The sequence below is a fragment of the Numenius arquata genome, chromosome 16 (genome assembly GCF_964106895.1).
Source record: "Numenius arquata chromosome 16, bNumArq3.hap1.1, whole genome shotgun sequence".
In the NCBI taxonomy this organism is placed as follows: domain Eukaryota; kingdom Metazoa; phylum Chordata; class Aves; order Charadriiformes; family Scolopacidae; genus Numenius; species Numenius arquata.
This window is the reverse complement of record NC_133591.1, coordinates 3584357-3603677: the sequence shown is the minus strand read 5'-3', so window position 1 is coordinate 3603677 and position 19321 is coordinate 3584357. Positions and strand designations below refer to the sequence as shown.

At 46.3% G+C, this 19321-nt stretch overlaps 1 protein-coding gene across 2 annotated transcripts in view; it reads right to left on the bottom strand.

The window, feature by feature from the left end:
- Positions 1–783: 783 nt before the first annotated feature.
- Positions 784–19321, bottom strand: part of CORO1C (coronin 1C) — a 52203-nt gene continuing 33665 nt past the window's right edge. For both annotated transcript variants that reach the window (XM_074159717.1, XM_074159718.1), the window contains exons 3-11: positions 15307–15429; positions 7823–7952; positions 5770–5951; positions 5070–5189; positions 4617–4721; positions 3478–3623; positions 2449–2506; positions 2112–2357; positions 784–1313 (exon numbers count right to left, since the gene is read on the bottom strand). In XM_074159717.1, the coding sequence (XP_074015818.1) occupies positions 1194–1313; positions 2112–2357; positions 2449–2506; positions 3478–3623; positions 4617–4721; positions 5070–5189; positions 5770–5951; positions 7823–7952; positions 15307–15429 (1230 nt within the window). In that variant the 3' untranslated portion in view covers positions 784–1193. The remainder of the gene's footprint in view (positions 1314–2111; positions 2358–2448; positions 2507–3477; positions 3624–4616; positions 4722–5069; positions 5190–5769; positions 5952–7822; positions 7953–15306; positions 15430–19321) is intronic.

Genomic DNA, 19321 nt, shown 5'->3' with positions numbered 1-19321 from the left:
TTAAAGCCAATGAGCCCAAGAGGGTGGCGGTGCAGAAACAAGTATTTACAGCAACGCAAACAGCTGAAAGAGACACCAAGGCCAGGCTGGATGGGGCTTTGAGCAACCTGCTCTAGTGAGAGGTGTCCCTGCCCATGGCAGGGGGGTTGGAACTAGATGATCTTTAAGGTCCTTTCCAACCTTAGCCATTCTATGATTCTATGATTCACTGTGACCCGGTGACTGCGAGTGTCCCACGGCTCACCTTAAACTTTGGACTCCACAGGTAAAGGTAAAAAACATTCCCTGCATGAAAGTAACTTCTGCCTCAAAATAATAGAAAAAAAAACCAAACTGGGAAATAAAACGTTCCTCTACCTTTCGGACATGGGCAGAGGAATCCAAACCACAGGACTATTTTAAAAGGGCAACATGATGCTAGTTTAAAAATTCTGTAGGGTATAAAAGGAGAAGAGGCGTTTTGTGGCACAATTCACCTCACTCACAACTATGTTGGTTTTTTTTTTTTTTCCCTTCAAGCTGTCAGACAGCGGTGATCGGGACACGTGGGGGAGGCAGGAAAGGCAGCTCGCACCATCTCTGAGGGGTCTCGGCAGCAGCCTGGGCCACGCTGCGATGGGAACCGATCTGATTGTTCCAAATGGAAGATTTATACAAAATAGCTTCAGTTTTGTTCTCTGAACAGTATAAACACCCACCAGACACACACACACACACACGCACGCACACACACGCAGTGCTGTCCCTTTAAATGTAAAACACAAATACTGCAAAGTGGCAAATAAGAAAAATAAAAAGCAACTTTTTTTTTTTTTTTTTGGCAACTTTAAAAAATGGTTAAGAACAATGTGGCATTGGTCCCTAAATCTAGAAAAAGATATTTGGGCACAACATTGAAAGTCAGAATGGATTTGTTTTCAAGAATTCATAACATCTGGAGAAAAAAAAAAAAAGACTGTAAAAGTAGCACTTATTCTTTTTGACTTGTTTGACACAGTCACATAAATTCATTAAAACATCAGGAAAAAAAAAAATCTTTCACTAAAAAGCTTGGCTTTTAATCATCGGCTCTCGTTGACGTGAATTTAGGAGAACAGGAAAGCTCGTACTGGAATGCTGCAGGCTGCTGCTTGCCGAACTGGGGAACTGGAATGTGCCTGGGCTGGCGGCGGGGCCAGCGCCGCTCGCCCCGCTCAGTCCGCGATCTTTGCCATCTGCTGCTCCAGCTTGGAAATGCGCTCGTCTTGGTTGGTGATCGTGTCTTTTATCGATTTCAGCTCTTTCAAAATCTCATCCAATTTGGCTTCGTTTTGCTGGAAGACAAGACAAGACACGACACGGATTCGCTGGGAGAGCTGGTGGGACGCGCTCTGCGGAGGGGGGATTTCAAAGCAAGGGGCTGCTCTGACTTGGACCCTCGGAAGCCATACTGGCACAGGCACTGCGGCCACTGGGATGAAGTGGCCACTGGGCCACTTCAAGGACATACTGGACCAGTATCTGCTCTTTAACCATGTTTAAGGACCTACTTGACTGACGGCCATCAATTCCACATATTACTATGCCCCACATTAGACACAGCCCCCAATTACAGACTTGTACAACCTCCTTCTGGACCTGCCTAGTTTAAGGTTTATTTGTCCCACCCTCTGCACCGGGTTTTCACAGAATCACAGAATGGGTTGGAAGGGACCTCTGGACATCATCTAGTCCAATCCCCCTGCCAAAGCAGGGTCACCCAGAGCAGGTTGGACAGGAACCCATCGAGGTGGGTTTTGAATATCTCCAGAGACAGAGACTCTACAATCTCTCTGGGGAAAAACCAACACAAAGAAGAGGGGAACAGAAGCTCTCCCAAGCAGATGGGCGGCTGGAACGACGAGTAAAGCTTTCCTCTGTGTCACAGTTCCCAGTAATCTTCCACAGCTACAGAAACCTTGCCTGGAACACCACAAGTATCACCCCAACTCCAGGTCACCCACCAGCACCCAAGTCCCAGGGTACTTGAGTCACACATGCTCGAGCGTTGTTATAACTATTTCTGAAGCTGCAGCACCCTGATAATCACGTCTCAGGCCACTACTCCCCAAAAGCTTGTGGATTGTACTCACAGAGTTTGAGGCATCAGCTGCTTTCTTTGGAGCATTTATGAGATCACTTTTCTTGTTCGCAGCAGGCTTGTTGTCCAGTATGTTCTTCTTGACCACCTTGAGATCCCTGTTCTTGCCTGGAATGTACCCATGCTTCAAGGAGATGAGAAGGGGATCGGCGTTCTTCCCCTCAAACCACTCCTCTGCTTCCAGAGCTGCTTCTGGGCCAGCTGTATCAGGGTACAGGTCATCCTGAAAGAGGTCCGACTGCAAGCCAAAAGAGACGAATTGGTCAAGCACTTTGGTGCTGGAAGGCATGAGGTGGCTTCAAACCACATAACCAGCACATAGGGCTCACCTTTCGAGGAACCGTCATGATGATGGGCTCACATTTCCTCTCGTGAAGCTTGAAGAACCTTTGAAAGGAAAAGGAAAGCTGCGACTTGGAGGTGAGGACAGCCAACGCCATGCAAAGGAGGCCTCGGTTCTGCTGCTCACGCACAGCAGCATGAGTAGGACACACTAGCCAGCCTTCTGCTCACATGTGTTTCCACGCTCCGGTCACCCCTTGCAGTGCCACAAACCCCATGGTCCTCAAGCCTGGCCACCGGGCGCTGCTGCTGAAATGCTCATGTGCTTTAGGCAAGTGCAGCCCCTGCTCCCTGTCAGGGGCTCCTGCTTTTGTTAATAATCCAGGGAGCATCAAAAGGCTTCAGGGGCAACATCCAGCACATTCCCTGCCAGCCGTGTACCAGAAGCAGTGACACAAACCTGCTTTCCTGAGGTGCCACCTTCCTTTACCAGAGCTACACTCTGCTCACTGCATTGCTGCTCTAATTACTCTTTAAATTCCCAAAACTGGCTTCTGACCCGCTTGCTGTCTACAAGCTGGAGGCTGATATCAGACTTAGGCACCAAAAGCTTATCATCGATATGTTGACAGCATAGGCTGTAACCACTGATGCTAAGTTTTCTGCAGACAACGTATTCCGCTCGATATCACTCATTTATTTGTAACAGACTCAACCTAAATCCCAGCATATTTTGAGGTTCTATCATGTTATGCCCAGCAGCAGTATCGCTTCATGTCACAGGTCCCAACAAAGCAGGAATGTGGCAGAGAGGTCTTTCCAACAGTGGGCTCCTACACCCAGCAGCACTCGGTTTGCCAGCAAACCAAGGGTGAAAACAAAATGGGTTTTAACAGAAGGCTCCCAGCCCCTTCCCCTCCTGCCCCACTCCTCCCCTGCCCACAGAAAACTGGCTGATGTGCACTGTAGGAAGGTGCGGGTGCAGCAGCAGGACTTTTCCATTTCTGAGCAGCTGAGCTGGCGATGGGGGTAGCCTGCTAAGGTGACACCACCCCCGCAACAGCCTCTCTGCTTACCTGGCAATCTCACACTTGTTCACATCAAGGCCCCTCTTTGGCATGAACCCCATGCCCCTCTGCGGCTCTTTGCTGCTGAAGGTGTTGAGGTAGTGAACGTAGGGGGATTCGTCCGTGATCTCGAAGTAGCGAATGCTGCTGTCACCCTGCAAGAAACGAGAGGGGGACCACTCCAGGGGCTGGAGGGGCTCGTGCTCCCCATACCCTCCCTGCGAAGCTGGCAGCCATTGGCCTCAACCCATAGCCTTTCCTTCAAGGAACATCGCCACAGAGTAACGCACAGTTTACAGCTGTATTTTTTAATTTTTCAGGCTAAAACTTCCAACTTCTTGCCAGTCAAATATGTCTGATCTCAGGCTGCTCACAGCAGTCGCTGTCAGACAGCACGCTGCTGCCTTCTCGATAGCCACACGGCTATAAAGGCTATAAACCAGTCTCTCTTTGACTCCAGGCAGACTGGAATTTGATTCTACTACACTAGCACCTCTGAAACAGCAGAAGAGGTAGCAGATATAAAACAAGTATTTCTCATTAGCTGTTTACAAAGATGGGATTCTTGAATGTACTTGTATGGATCCTCCTTTGTAATTACTTGTTCGTCTTGTCTTTGGCTCCCATTTGTAGGAAGTCCAAAGCTGCGGCATTCAGAAGCGGGCACTTTAGGCCTACAAATTGCTTTTAGAAAGGAGCACATGATTCCAGTTTTCTATTATTTAACCCCACAAAATTACTGTAAATGTTGCTACATGCTCCCTCATCTTTAAGCACAAGGAGGATAACATCTAAAACGTACCTTCCTCCCACACTAACGAACGATCCTTCAGGTCAACACCAACAAAGAATGTTTTGATGATGGTACCTGACTTGTTGTATTAAGAGCAACTTCACCTAAGTAAAATCCGTCTCAAAGAAACATCCAATTACATACCAGACCTTCACAGGGTCTCTGTATGGTCCTGCAGAGCGGGGATCAAACCGATTTCAGAGCAGCCTGATTTGTCTGCAGCTCTGGCCATCGCTGCAGGGCTAACTTTTGGTTCTACCTTTCTCACTTGAGACACTTGGGGAACATTTCACATTTCAATCAACAGGAGTCTCCCTCTTCACACACCCAGTCATTCCAAAAGCTTCTCCCTTACCTTGCCACACAAGTAAATAATGTTGGTATCTGGATCGTAGAAGGGCAGCAGGACCCCGTTGCTGGTGTCCATCTCATGAAGGGCTATGGGCTCCTCCATGTTTTTCTGGAAATAAAAAAATGCCAGTGATGTTAATGAAGAATGGAAAAGCTCATGTTCACATGAGACCTAAATTATTAACAGTTCTTTGTAGCTAGTGAACACATAGCGGTGTCTTCACCACCCTGAAAGATCTGTGTGTTACAATAACAAACGCTGTAAACGTTCACAAGCATATTCGTTTCCCAGGGACGTTTTAATCACAAAATGCAATAAAAGCAGGACCCAAGAAAATTCACAGTCAAGGCAAAGATGTGACAGTCATGTTAACGAGCGTCTTGTGCCAGTGTGACGGGACTGTTGCTGCCTTGATCTGCAAGACAACAGCCAAGTAATAACGGGAGAGGAACCTACCGGGTTCCAAAGGGCAAGCTGCCGTTCGCTCATGCGGCTGAAGCCGGTTGTGAAGATGTTTCCATCAGCGAGGAAAATGGCTCGCATGGGCCGGGCTCCTTCGTGGGTTTTCTCTTTCTCCTGAAAGAGATTTACAGATCAGCCTCTAGCAAGGAACAGGAAGCCCACCTGGTGGTGGCTTCTCTTCCACCTGCACAGAATCCCTGGCAGGACACACCGCTCCTCCACGCAGGATGCCGACTACGTGGAGCAACATCCAACTATCTTTGCCCGATGCTTGAGGGAAGAAACCAATTACTAAACTACAAAAGAAGTGGTCATTCCTGTCTCATTTCAGTTTTGCCTATCAGACTCTTGCAAGGCTGAAGGAAGACTTCTTTGCAAGCTACGACACATACGCAGGCTGCTAAATCTCCACTTTACATACACAACTTTGGAACTGTAATTATACAAAAGGATTAGATGTGGAATTACACTCCTGCAGGTTTTAAAACCAAGCCCTAAAATCCTAGTTCAAACACTAATCCCAATAAACCCAGACAAATCCCTCAACCACTGCTATCCCTCCTGCAATTTTTTCCTCACTTTGAAAAACACAACTAAACATGGCATAGACTAGGCAAAAAGGTTCTTTATAAGCTCTTGCTACTCTCTGCTGGAGTGAAACCCAGTTGCTTCTTTAATTATCATGCAAACTTACAGCAACAATTTCTTGTTTCCTGGGGTCAATAACTCGAACTTTTTTGTCTTTGGAAGCTGTACAGATTAGGCTGCCATTGCGATTCCAGCTCACATTGAAAATCATATCGACGTGCATGTCATCCAGGTTTATGAGGGCTTCACCTGTTCCCACGTTCCAGATGATGATTGCATTATCACAACCTAAAAGGGAAAATAACAGCTAAAGTCACAACAATGGTGCATACAGAAAAAAAAACCCCAAAAACCCCACCCCAAAACAGCAGCAGGTATAAAATCAAGGTATAAAATCTGCTGTGGCTCCAGAGCTTCAAATGCTGACTCTTAAACATGCTCTGTGCACCATCATGTACATGAAGCCCCAGGCAGCACATCCTCACTCAAATCCAGGCTGAGGGCAGGGACCAAGCAGCCAGAGAAGGCACCAAATTCCTCCCTTGAAAGCACTGAGCACCTTCTCAGAGGTGCTGTAGCCATCCCAAACAAAGGCAGTTTACGTGGGAGTATTTGGGCACTGCTCCCACAGCACGCAAGGGGCGGGCAGGAGGGACAGGAGAGGAAGCTGAAGGGAAAAGCAGGAGAAAGAAGCTGAAGAAGATCTGGGAAAGTGTGCCCTGGCTGCTGGTACGGCAGGAGCTTTGTGCAGGAGCTCCTGGGTCTTGGCTCAACTGCAGGACTACAGAGCAAGAGGTGCCAAGTGCAAAGAAGCGATGTTCTTACAACTCTATACATGAGAACACCGGCTGTCAGCCAGTCATTGCCTTCTCAGGTCAGAGAGATCTGTGGCAGAAAGGGTAAAAGTGGCACGGATGGAAAACAGGCAAGTGACAGCAGGAGAAACAGCAAAACAAAGAGAAAAAAAAAAGTCAGGCAGGAAAAGCTGAGGTCAGCAGTTTCACAAGGACTACAGCCATCAGGTGGGTGGGTTTGTTCAAGGACCGGACAGCGAAAAGACAAAGAATAAAACCTAAGACAAGATGACAGCAAAACAAAGGACAGGACTGGAGGACCAGGTAAGGGAAGGAAACACAATGTGTGACTGAGCAATTTCTCCTAAGGCTCCCGAGAGGTTAAAACATGTAACGAGGCAAAAGATAACAATCACTCTGAGCTCCTAAGGGGTGGGAAAGACATCCAAAATCAGTTTGTTGTCACCAAGAGGAACCCTGCAGACTGCGATGACCTGACTGCATCCATTCTCCTCTGGGTTTCTTAGGAGTAATCCTGGCTGGACTGCCTGGACACACACATCTCACTGCTTGTGAGAAAGGAGTCTGAGAAAGCTATGTAAGAAAAATCACCTTCTCCTTTTATTAGATTAACTGCCACAAGGTCTGCGACTCCAAGCATTTTTGGGGAAACCAGATCAAAATCAAACTGGTACCTCAAAAAGCATTTAATATCAACAGAAAACACACAGCTCATCTGACAGTCCAGCTGAAAGGACTGGCTGCTTTTACTGGGCTCTAACCTAAAGGTCATGCTATGAAAGCCTCAGACCGTGCTAATGGATAATGACTTTAATTTCCATAATGATGTGACTGTTTTTCAGTGGTCAAAAGAGGCTCATTGCATAGACCCTGCCAGTCAGGGAGACAATCTGGCAAATGCTGAAAATGAAAGGTTGTGGAAGCAGCAGCCAGACTCTGGGACACCTTGCAGGGATCAGTGAAAAGGAGAAACAGTTGGGTCTTTTATAAAAAAGCATAAAAAAACAGGGATGAGGAGAGTGCAGACATAAATAGTTATCAGCGGATGAAACTTGGAGATCAAATAAAGTCTGGAACAATTTTAATACTGTAATTCATGCCTCCAGACAATTTCCTGGTTCTTGTCCCTGTAAACTGAAGATAAGAAAAGGCCAAGATAAGGAGGAGGCTATGAGCCATGTGTCCCAGTGTTCTGCTGTTAGTCTTGTGACTCGCTGGCCCTAAGCAGCTGGCAGAGGAAAGAAGGAAAAGGAGTCAACAAGCTCTTCCCCCAAACGCTTGGCGTGAAGGAAAAGGTGAGAGAGAGATGCTTGTTGGCCCCCCCACAGCCCCGAGGCAGCGTACCTGCACTGAGCAGCACGTTGCGTGCCGTCGGGTGCCAAGACACGATGCCGACTCTCTTGGAATGGCCTTCTAACACGACCACCGGCTCTGTCAGGGACAGGGTGAGTCCGTTCTCGGGAATCTGCCACACCTGGAAAAGGGAAAGGAAAGACAGTTAGCCAAGGGCCATCCCCTCTGAAGAGCACCGTCACTCATTTGCTTCCTGCATCCTGCGCTACGCCACGGCAGAACTCCGACCTGTCACTTCTCGATATAAACAGGAAGAGAGAAACGGGGAGGGAATCGTTCCCAGCCACCAATAAACCTTCGGCTGCTCTGTGCGTAACATCCTTCCTCGCTCACGCTGCCAGCACAGAACCACCGGCTACTTACGCTGCAAACGCCCCATTATTGCTGTGTCCAGAGATCCATTCATCTCAGGTGCTGCCTGAGGAGGATTCAAAAAACAATTTGCCTTGCAGCTCAAATTCCATCTGAACAAGCTGCTGTCTTTTCAAATTATGCTTGTTCCTTCCAGGGATGACATTGCAGCTGTACTGATGCCTACTTCTTATTTTTTTAGACATGCTGGCAATTACAATTTTCTCATTACATTTAGAGCCTCCTTTCAGATGCCATTTAACTGGGGAAGAGCAGTTTGGTCCTGGCAAAGGTTAAAGCAGCTCAAGTCAGCATTGCAGAGACTACCTTCAAATGCAGCAAACTGCCTGTTTGCTTCTTGCCTGCTTGGTTACACAACCCTTCTGTTGCAAGGATCTTCAGGAAACTGCCCTCAGGAGGAGGAACAGACCCCCAAGGATCACAGAGCGCTGAAATTCCAGCTGCGGAGTCAGAGCAGGTTTACACACCGAAGGAGGCAGCTTCTGCAACCGGCAGGGAGCAGGGATGGGAGAGACAAAACCCATCACCCCATGCCCCAAGGCAGGATCAGCCCTGCTAAAACTATTCCTGCAATTCAGCACTGGACAAGCATCTTTGAACTGAATTTGACCTACATAGAGCATATTAAAAAATTAAATGGAAAGCCCGTCAGTGAGCAATTATAGCTACCTATAGATAGGTGGCAGCATTAGAGCACATTTGCTTCGCCTTCTATTGTTTGCTTTTTTCTGGAGGAAGAGAATAGGGCAGCCAGACCCTGCCCACGATGCCCAAGCGAGCTGTCAGCGCCAGTAGATGTGAGCCCAGCGGATTTTGGAAGCGATGCAGACAGACATGCGTGAGGGCAACATGGATTTTTGCGCTAATCCCAGTTCCTCCCTTCTCGCAGAGCCAGCTGCTGCTTAAATAAAACCCACCAAGACGCAAAAATTCTCAGCGCGTACCAGCTCACCTCTAAATAACCCTAAAATGATTTCCCTTTTCACTGACGTGGCTCTCGGTGCCGTTCCTCCCACCACCCTCAGCATCCCAGAAAGAACGACCTGCGGTGGAGACACAACCTCAGCAGAGACTTTCTCTGCAAGGGTTGAAAAATCCCTCTTTCTCTTCCTGCCTGACGGACCAGCGCTAGCAATAAAATTCTATAATCCAAGACTTTTACCAGCAATCACGTTTTAAAAATGGGGTTGCAAACTAGAAAAGCAGGACGTTGTCCTGCTCACATCCCATCCCACCAGCTTTGCTACCGGCTGCAGCCACAGCTCGCTCCGAGGGTTGTGCCGAAACACAACAGGCCTCGTGAACTGCAACAAACCACATCACCCGCCCATTACGTGAGAAAACTGAGTTACAAAGCCATCAAATTTTACAGAAGCAGCTTTCTCCTTGCCAGTCAGGGCTTAACAACCTGACGCTGACAGTAGCAACAGTTCAAAACACGTCTGCTGACGGGAGAACTTTAACATCAGTCTCCTAAAACGGGTACCTGCACTTAATGTCATACCTGTGTGCGGGTCTCTCAGATGAACCACCTCCAAAGCCCTCACAATCATAAGCACTGATGTAATGCAAAAAATAGGTATTACCTAATGCAGTAAAAGCTGGGAAGAGAATGTGAGAGCTGGGAGACCCCAGGAGAAGAGGCAATGCAGGGGAGCCAGGGACATTAGGTGACACCAGTGCAAGGGCAGAAGATGCTCGACACGAGCAGCTGGTGTCCAACAGCTCTGCCTGGCAGGTGGATGCTGGGGCACAGCTGATGTGGGAATAAAAAAAAAAAAAACCAGAAAAAAAATCACCCAAACCACTTCTCCACTAGATGATGAAAAAGCCATGACAGCCAAGACCGACCTACTCAAATTGATGTCACACCAAGGATTAAGCAGGGAGCCAGACACCTGGTTATTCCAGGAGCCCTTAAAAATGACAAGCCTTGATGAACACAGGCATTTCTTCCCCTGAGAGAAATGGTGTGATCAAGTGACCTCACTGTCATCAAGTGACCCCAACTCACTCCGCCTCACGCCTTTTGAGGGGGAATCTTTGAAAATTGAATTTATTCACAAAAAGACCCAGGAGCAGCACAAGCTTCTGGTTCAAGCGTGACCTGGGGACAAGCCACACAGGGACAGCAGCAGGGTCAGAGCAGCTTCTACACCTGCAGCTGGAGCCAAGCTTTCTCCCTGCTGAGGGGCAGCCGGAGCGAAGGGACCGGGTCCCTGAAATCCCTGTCTCTGGTCTGCGCTCTCTCAACCAGGAATGGTGCAGGGATCCTTCTCTGCAAGATCAGCTTCACAGCAAAGTAATTTGCGTGCCAGAAAACTCCAGGACCAAGTTTAAATGTGAGCCAGCGAGTGGGAGAGGAAAGGGAGGTATTAGAGGCAAAATACCAATGAAAAGGATTTTTTAAAAGCCTCTGGAGTACAGTCAGATTTTTTTTTTTTTCTCTTGAAGGGAAAGCCCCTATAGTTTACAGCAGCTGCAGACCAGTGTAATCCTCTGCAGATTACAGAAACTATTGACCTAATAATCCTGCTTGGTATTGCAAAAGAAAAAAAAGCTAGGAGTGTAAAAGGTCAGGGTAGGCTCCCAAGCGACCTGGCCCACTCATTCCTGCCTGGGGTGGGGTGTCTGTCTGCAGCGTGGGATGGAATGAGATTCACGGGGGCAAATTAAGGAACTTTCACTTTGGACACAGGACCCAGATTGCTGAAGGTGAGGACTCGGGATGAGTACACAAAGGAAATCTTAAAATATTGCAAAATTAATTGGACACCAGTAATAGTTCATCAACTCTCCCACTTGTGAGGGTTTCGGGGTGTTGTTTTTCTTTTTTTTTTTTTAAGTTAACATGGCTGGTTTGTTTGCTATCGAGGAAGTGAAGTCACGCTGAAGTCACGCCACGGTGGTGTGGAGAGGTTTGGGTCTCAGAGGAAGAGCAGGAGGGGGGGAAGGTTTTGCACAAACAGCATGCGAGAAGGAAAAGCAAGCAAACTTTTTCAGCATTTTTTTTTTTTTTAATACCCTTTAAAGACAATCAAAAACTGTCTCTTCTGGCTCTGCACCAACCTGCAGAGAAGATTAAGTCAATTTCTAGAAATATCAATTCCAATATCCATATTTCATGAGGAAATGAATGAGTTTGAGCCCTGGGTTTTACCTACATCCCTGCTCTCGTATCGCTGTAGGAAAAGGTACTTTATGCATCTATTCTTTGTAGCTGCAAGACCTTCTCTATAGCTGGTTGGTCCTGGTTCATCCTGTCCTGGTACCACATCTTAACTGTCTGCCATCAGGTTGGTGTCCCAGGTCATTGCAAGGGCTCTGGTTTAATTTTTAAAACAAATTGGCTCAACCAAACGAACTCTACTCTGGCCATTACATGTAAACTCATTAGTATTCCCCTTCTATTGAAGCAAATTTTCCATATCTGAGAAAGGCCATCTGATAGCATCTACAAGCCTTTACGTAATCAAACATTTTCCAGCTGAATTAAAAAAACCTGCAGTACATTACAGCCATTGAGCAGAGTATCAAGCATGAGTATTTAAGTAATTCCTTATTTGTTGGCACAAGAAAATCATTCTTCAAAGAGAACACCAGAAGAGGCCACAGAAGGTATCTGCGTGTCACAGCCTTGTAAAGGAAGTCTCTGAGAGCAACTTCTGCAAAAGAAGAGAGAAATTTGGCAAGAAACCAGCAAATGGGGCAGAAAAGCTACTGCCATTACCTACTCCACGTCGCTTGTCTGATTAGGGCTCTCATGCTACACTGGACATAAGAAATGGGCCACGTTCTGGAGAACCGAGAACAAGGCATAAAAAAAAAAAAGGAAATACTTGCAGATTATAAGCATTTCATTATATCTCAGGCCACTTCAAGCAAGTTGTATTTGCCAACTGACTCAAAAGGAATCTGTTGGCTTCGCGCTCAAACTGGCAAGGGCAGGAGGGGATGGAGGCCAACATGTGCCCCGAGGAATACCCGGCGTGGGACGAAGGAAGAGCATTTGCTCCTCCACAGGCCTACGCTCCTACCAAGAAGAAAGCGGGCGGTGTTTTGGAGAGGTCCATTCGGCTTTTTCCTCCACTGGGATCAGGCAGTGATGTGCTTATACCCACTGGCACCAAGACTGGCACAAAGGTGGCCTTGCAAGGGTGGGCATTGCCCCCCACACACCTTTTTCCTCTCTGCCTCCAAGTAATTTCTGAATGCATCAGATGTGATGGCAAAATTAATGAGTGTATCACCCGAAACTGTCAGATCACACCTATCAGGTGCCTTTTATCAGAAAAATCTCAATGCAGCTACAAATAGTTAAACCCCTAAAGCTGTCCAAGCTACAAAGCCCAGCAGTATCAGAGAAAGATGTCTTCTTTCCCAGTCCCCTATTTCAACCCCTACTGTAACCATCTCCAATACTGTGCCTGCTCAAGGTTTATATGCAGCTAACAGGGTGTCTCCACCTTCTACAAATGCTTCTAGCTTTTGAAAGGGCCAAGTTAACCTTCCCGGTGCAACACAAAGGCTACAGACAGTGCAAGGTTCCAGCTGCAGGGAATCAGCCCTCTTCATCCTGGAGCCATTGGTCAGAGAGCATCTCAAAGCCATGCCCTCCTCCTCAACTCATATCACAGTGACGAGATCTTCTGTGGCAGAGGGTAAGATCCTAAACCCTTGAGTGTCAAGGCACGGAGGGTCTTTAAAAACCTTCGGTATTTGTTTCAAAGCAGCTGGCACTTCTGTAGAAAGCCACACGATTTCCTCTACCACATCACTTCTCATTTCACGTTGGCTAATGAAGAGTTCAGAGCTGATGAACAACCACATGTCCTTTAAAGTGAGATGAGTTTATTCAGCGACAGGCTGTTCAGGAAGGACTCCAAAATCTTTATTGAAGAAAGGCAAAGAAAACAGGATGCTAATTTACCCGTGTCAGGACAAAAAAGCAATTAAAAAATGGGAAGGCTCATTAGCTCATCCAGTTTGTTTCCAAATACCCCAGGCCAGGATTGTTCTTTAAGCTACATACTCTAGCTCTGTCCATCCTGGTTACCAACTGTCCCAAGTGATCTGGGATCCATAGTTTTCAATCAGAAGTTCTGATCTGCCCCATCCCTGGAAGTGTTGCCCCATCCCTGGAAGTGTTTAAGGCCAGACTGGATGGGGCTTTGAGCAACCTGCTCTAGTGGAGGTGTTCCTGCCCATGGCAGGGGGGTTGGAACTCGATGATCTTTAAGGTCCCTTCCAACTCTAACCATTCTATGATTCTATAAGTTAGGTGATACTTAACAGGAGATTCAACTTGAGTCTTTAGCTGGTCCTCTTTGCTTTCTTCTGTGGGCGCTCAGCTCCTCCACATTTCAAACCTCCAGCTGCCACGCACCTAACACCTTCCACATCATGAGGTGCACACGCTCGTTCCTTCAAGAACTCATTTCAGCTGCTTACTGCCTTCCACCCAAGACATGGTCTCACCAACAGGTACCACACACCAAGAAACTTGCAGCCAGCTACACCACAGTGTCTGTCCACGTGCATGTTGCCTCTAGAGACAGAGGGGAAGCCCACCCCCTGTTAGGTTCCAGTTTCTCACACCCCCCACTTCAGCACGTACAGATAAGCAGCAACCACAGAGCAGACAACCTGCCGTGAACCCAGGCCCCACCGAGCTTGTCTGCACAGTCGTAGGCTCAGATTCTCCCAGACAGTTTGTGTCTACATTAGGAGCATTTGGACAACTTGTAATTGAACACTGTTGGTTTTTCTACATAATTCAATCCCCCTGGAGCCTCACAACATACTTCTCATTGCACTTGGATTAGAGACTTATTTTGCCTCCAAGGCGGCAGCTATGGACCTTAGCTTTGCCTGCTCCCGTTGATGCTCGTGTTTCAGAGACCGTTCCTTCTGACTTGCAGCCTTTCTGGATCCTGGTTTCTGGAGGAACATTCCTGCATCCTTCAAAGCTTATGTCTAGCCCAGTAGTGAACGTTACAAACACAGAAGCTTGTTGTTTTGTTTAATATTAAATATAGTACATTTTGTTAACATGCTTCAGCTTCCAAGACTGAGAGATCACAGGCAAGAGCTGTCCCAGGATAAGCCTCTTGGGATGAATCCCCTCCCAAACATTTTCACGAGGAACAGAAGCAAAGGAATTTATCTGACATGATCTATAATAAGATTTCAATATAACATTCAGCCTACAGCATTTCTAAATATGGCCAAAGATCACTGAAGTTATTTGGCATTATTTCATCTTACAAGGATTTTCTTTCACTTATTCTGCTGTGTTTGCATACACGGGATTCCACATCCATCATGGAGCAAGGTCGTCTATTGTTCAGTGGGCTCTGACTGAGGTAAAACAGGTCTCAGGACCAAGGCTGGCAGGTGCAGAATTTGGATTGTTTTTTATTTATTTAAAAAAGCCTTTTTGACATCTACTCACAACCTGTAGCTATAGGAAAAAATTAAAGCACCACTTAAATCAAGGGCTGAAGCAATTCTGAAACCCATCAGGTTTCAGAAATTCAGAAAAATTCAGAATTCATAAAAACCCCTCCAATCCCCACTTCTTCCCAACACATACCAGGATATTTGAGGTAAGGGACCACCTTACAAATCGAAACACCTCACCACTGACTGGCACTTTCTTCTCTTTCCTCTTCCCAAACATTAGACAATTTCCCAGGGGAAGGAAAAAGGGAAGAGCAACTGAAGACAAAGCCAGGAAGACACGGGCCAAGTCCATTACTCCGAGTGCCATTTCAGCACTGAAGAGGTTCTTCTCATAGGTCTGAGGTTGCACCTTCTCCAGAATTAACACGAGAAGAAAGTGCCAGTTGTGAGTCCAAATTCTGCTGTTATGCAGGTAATAAACCTTGCTTTGCTATTTTGCTCCAATTATTTTCTAGGTCCTGCAGCCAAGACAGCATCATTTCTTAAGCCAAGACCAAATGTGATCTGCAGAACAACCAGGACTGCTCGGTGTTGGTACAGGAAATTTCTCTTTAGAAATAAAAGTGTCATTTGCAGCAGCGTTTTAAGTGTGAAGCAAAAGCCCCCCAGATTAGATAAGACAAATTAAATGCACTTACCATGACGGTGCAGTCCTCAGAGCCACTGGCGATGACCTGGTCATTATGAGGACACCAGTCTATGTCCAGCACCGGTCCTGTGTGGCCACACACTGTTGGGTAGGACTTGTCAATTCTTCCTGTCTGAAGGGAGACACAAGGAAAAGAGCTGTAATACACGGACAGCACAGAGGACGTCTCACACAGTGTGGGAAGATGCTGCCTAATTCTGCATTAACTCTTTCAGTATTCACAATTCCATGGAATTTGAATCATCTCATGGATCGGTAGAGGAGATGAACCAGCGACTCTTCTCCAGCATGGACTAGCTGGAAAGTCCCAATGGTGACAGGCAAGGGTTCAGAGGTTCAGCACTGGAGGGCTTTGCTCCCCATTGGATGCAGGGATGCAAGCTAATGAGACGTTCCCATTGGAACTGAGACATATCTAACGATGCCAATGCAGTTGTTGCAAAGAAACCAATTTTGCCAACTGGGTCTACATTTTGCTGATGGAGTCCCTCAATAGCCTGAAGCACCTGACCCCCCCGCAACTGCTGATGCACAAAATACCCCAGCATCCTCTGTGTGAAAGGAAATACAAATCACTCTAGTTACTTAACCAAGAGAGATAATGTTGATTAAGTGAACACATGAAAAGCAATATTTAAAATACTGAAGACACACGCAATACCTGCAGGGTGAGCAGGAGACCCCTGTACTTCCAGGGCTAGAACCCAAGGGGTTTTGTTTCCAGGGAATGCCACAATGGACTTTTCATGAGTGACGGGAGAAGAGAAACAGGAGGGAGAGGTCTGGGATGGGGCCATCTTCTTTTGTGTTTAAACATGCAGAAGAAATGGCTGGCATTTCACTTCTGCCATTGGGTGATAACATTCCCCAACCTTGGAGGTTACATCTCTTAACATATGCCTCCTACCCATCTCCATGTGGAAAGCTCTTCCTATTCAGTGCTGTCTTATGGACAAAGGATGGGAATAATGCTGGATACCAGCTTTTGAAGACTACTGACCTGGAGACCTCTACTAGCGACAAAACAAGACATAGATCCAAACAGACTAAGCTACAGAAAGAAAACAACTACTATTTCCTAAATGGCCAAATTGAGGTTTCAAAAAAAGAGACTGTCCCAGCGATTCAAATGCTTTTGGAATTATTAAAAGTGAAAGTGTTGTAGATGAAAAGCCATAAACCAGGCATTCAAGAATTAAAGTCTGTGTAATCCCTCTTGGATGCCATAATGTGAAATAGGATTAAAAAAATTAATACATCCAACTGACGTGCATAGTCCATCTTAATTTATCTAATTAAAAAAGAACCATGCAGAGCATAGGCACACGAACATATTTCAGAAGTCACGTTACAGGCTAAATACAAATATAGACCTAAATCAAAAGAAAAAAACACGACTAATATTGCACGACGTCAGTGACTACCTGCTCTTGCTCCTAGGCAGGGCTCAGAGTAATCCTCTAAGAGGAGCCCGAGGTAATTATTTGCAGGCTGCACGAGCGCTTGTCAGTTTTAGTTTAGAGTTTTTACAGTAATTTATTACTGGAGGGAAGAAAAAAAAAAAAAATTCAATTTGAACAAATTAAACCACAAACTTCACCTTTCAGTTTTGATCATGATGAACCTGAACAGCACGAGCGGCAGCAGCCAACTGCCTGTGACAGCCAGCTGACCGCGGGGACCAGGCAACCCCACCGCCTGCTTTTGATCACCTAAAACGGAGCTCATTTTTCAAACCCGCTATCTTGTACGGCCATTAGCTCACTAACCAACAGTGCTCCCAGAGCAGCGAGGAAAACAAGGTCAGGGAGGCTCCGTGTGAGCTCTCGGTGCCCGAAAGCAGAAGGGACCAGAACAGCCATGGGCTTCTAGCAGCAAGGTAGAATAAAGCTCCATCTTGTCACCAAGATGAGGAACCTGAGACCAACACACAGGGGTGGCTTCTGGGGACAAGGATAGAAAATGTATCTTGGGCCAGAGCCCTCTGGATCAAGAAGAAATTGCAGATGCACAAAGGGGAAGTTAAACCAAACCGAGCAGAAATATCTTTGCACCAGGTTACAGGTGAATAGATGCTTATTATCTTCATCATCCATAAAGTGGACCCTTTTTCTGCCTGGATGTGGACAGTTAGTGACACAGGAAAACCATTTCTAAGAAGGGAGCAGGGTAAGGATGGGGAAAATGAGATGTTATTTAGAAGCAGTGTGGGAGATGCAATAACTTCAAGCAACCCCAAGCGTACTTATTCACAAAAATTTACAAAACCAAGCCATCAGAGTACAAGCAGGAGAAGGAGACATCGCGCCGCCTGTAACACAACAGCTCCCTGGGTCTGGCAGAGGGAGACTACACCAGGGGAGATGCACAGCCCAGAGGCATCAGCATTTACACCTGGGCACGGCACTACTGCACCAGAGGACCAACTCGGCCGCTCACCGGGGTCCTCACAGAATAGTGTCAAAATAGCAAAATGAGGATAAATGAAGACGTGGAGGGACGGACTGGGTGACACTGCTCGAAGCTGCAGCTCGGCTGGGAGAAGTCCAACCACTTTCAGAGAAGCTACTGACTTGTGGTCAGAGACACAAAAACATCTTCGCAGGAAGAGGAAACCACAGATAGCAAAGAGCAAGAGCTCTCCTCGGCAACGCTTCTAAATGCACTTTACCTGCTCCACTTCAAAAAAAACCCAACACTTTCATTAGAAAGTGTGACCCTTCAAAGGGGATCAGGGGGGCTGTCAAAGGACAATAACTCACATCACCACCCCAGGGCCTGGCCCAGCACGCCTTCCCCTCAACCACCCAGTAGGGTGAGAAATTAACTGTTTTTAACTCAAACGTGTTATTTTATCACCTCTCTAAGCCAGTTTTGTAAATACCGTCCGTGCAGGCCACACCGCAGGCTCCCTCCTCCCGGCAGCGTTCCCCTCCCCAGGCAAGGGACCCCTATTCCTGGCTTCGCGTGGGATTAGCTGTGCACAAAAGAGCTTTAAAAACAATATTTGAAGGGCTTTTCCAAAAGGGAAAAGACCAGGAAGCCTGCAGTAGGGTATTAAAAAAAAATGCCAGCCTGTAAAATTAACAAATTTAATGTTTCTAAACACAACTCCTTTTAAAAGAGACGCCTCTTCTGCCACAAGAACACCACGAGGTTTGTAACTTCACTGCCAAATGGGTGTGTTTTCAGGCTACTGTAATACTCCCAGGTTGAGAAATTATTTATTTATTTTAAAAATGTAATCTTTTAATTAGTTGAGGATTTAAAATAAATCTCAAGTGCTGATACGCAGCTTAAAATTAACTCGGTACGACTTCAAGAAATTAAATCTTTCTCATAATCCATTATGACTCTGGTTGAGCAACACATCACAGTAACAACTTTTGAAATTCAGAGTGTATTTTAATAAAAGTTAGCCAAAAAGGTGAATTTGCGTGAGGATTAGTATTAATATGCTGGATGGTGTTTGACTAGAAGGCACACTCAATATTCAGGTCCTTCAACAGCTGGTAAGCTGACCTTGCCAAATGAATTCATTTAGTGCTTTCATGTATCCCAGATCAGAAAAAAACCAAGAGATGAGAAGAAAAAAAAAATAAATTGTTATTAAATCCAGAAGGGACGGATAACCAGCACGAGAAAATTGTTCCAAAAAGTGGTAGTTTTATGAATTAATTTGACTGTCTTACAATGGCTTCTCTGCCAGAAAAGGGCAATTGCTTGCACGAAACAAGTCATGGATAATGGTAAAAATATCACGGAGAACAGCTGCTTCCCCCAACCCCTGGTTGCGCTCATTAAAATCGCCATTTAAAATAGGGAAGTGGCATCAAGTTGCACAAGCAAAAAGCAATTCCCCCCACCCTTAGTTTGCAGAAGTTTGAGGAAGGAAACCGGGTCACAACTGCAAAGTTTGAAACACAAACCGACTAGTACCTTTTCTCGGTTAGAGAAAATAGGAATATTTTCTTAGCTAAATCGGGTATTTTTCCCTTACAACA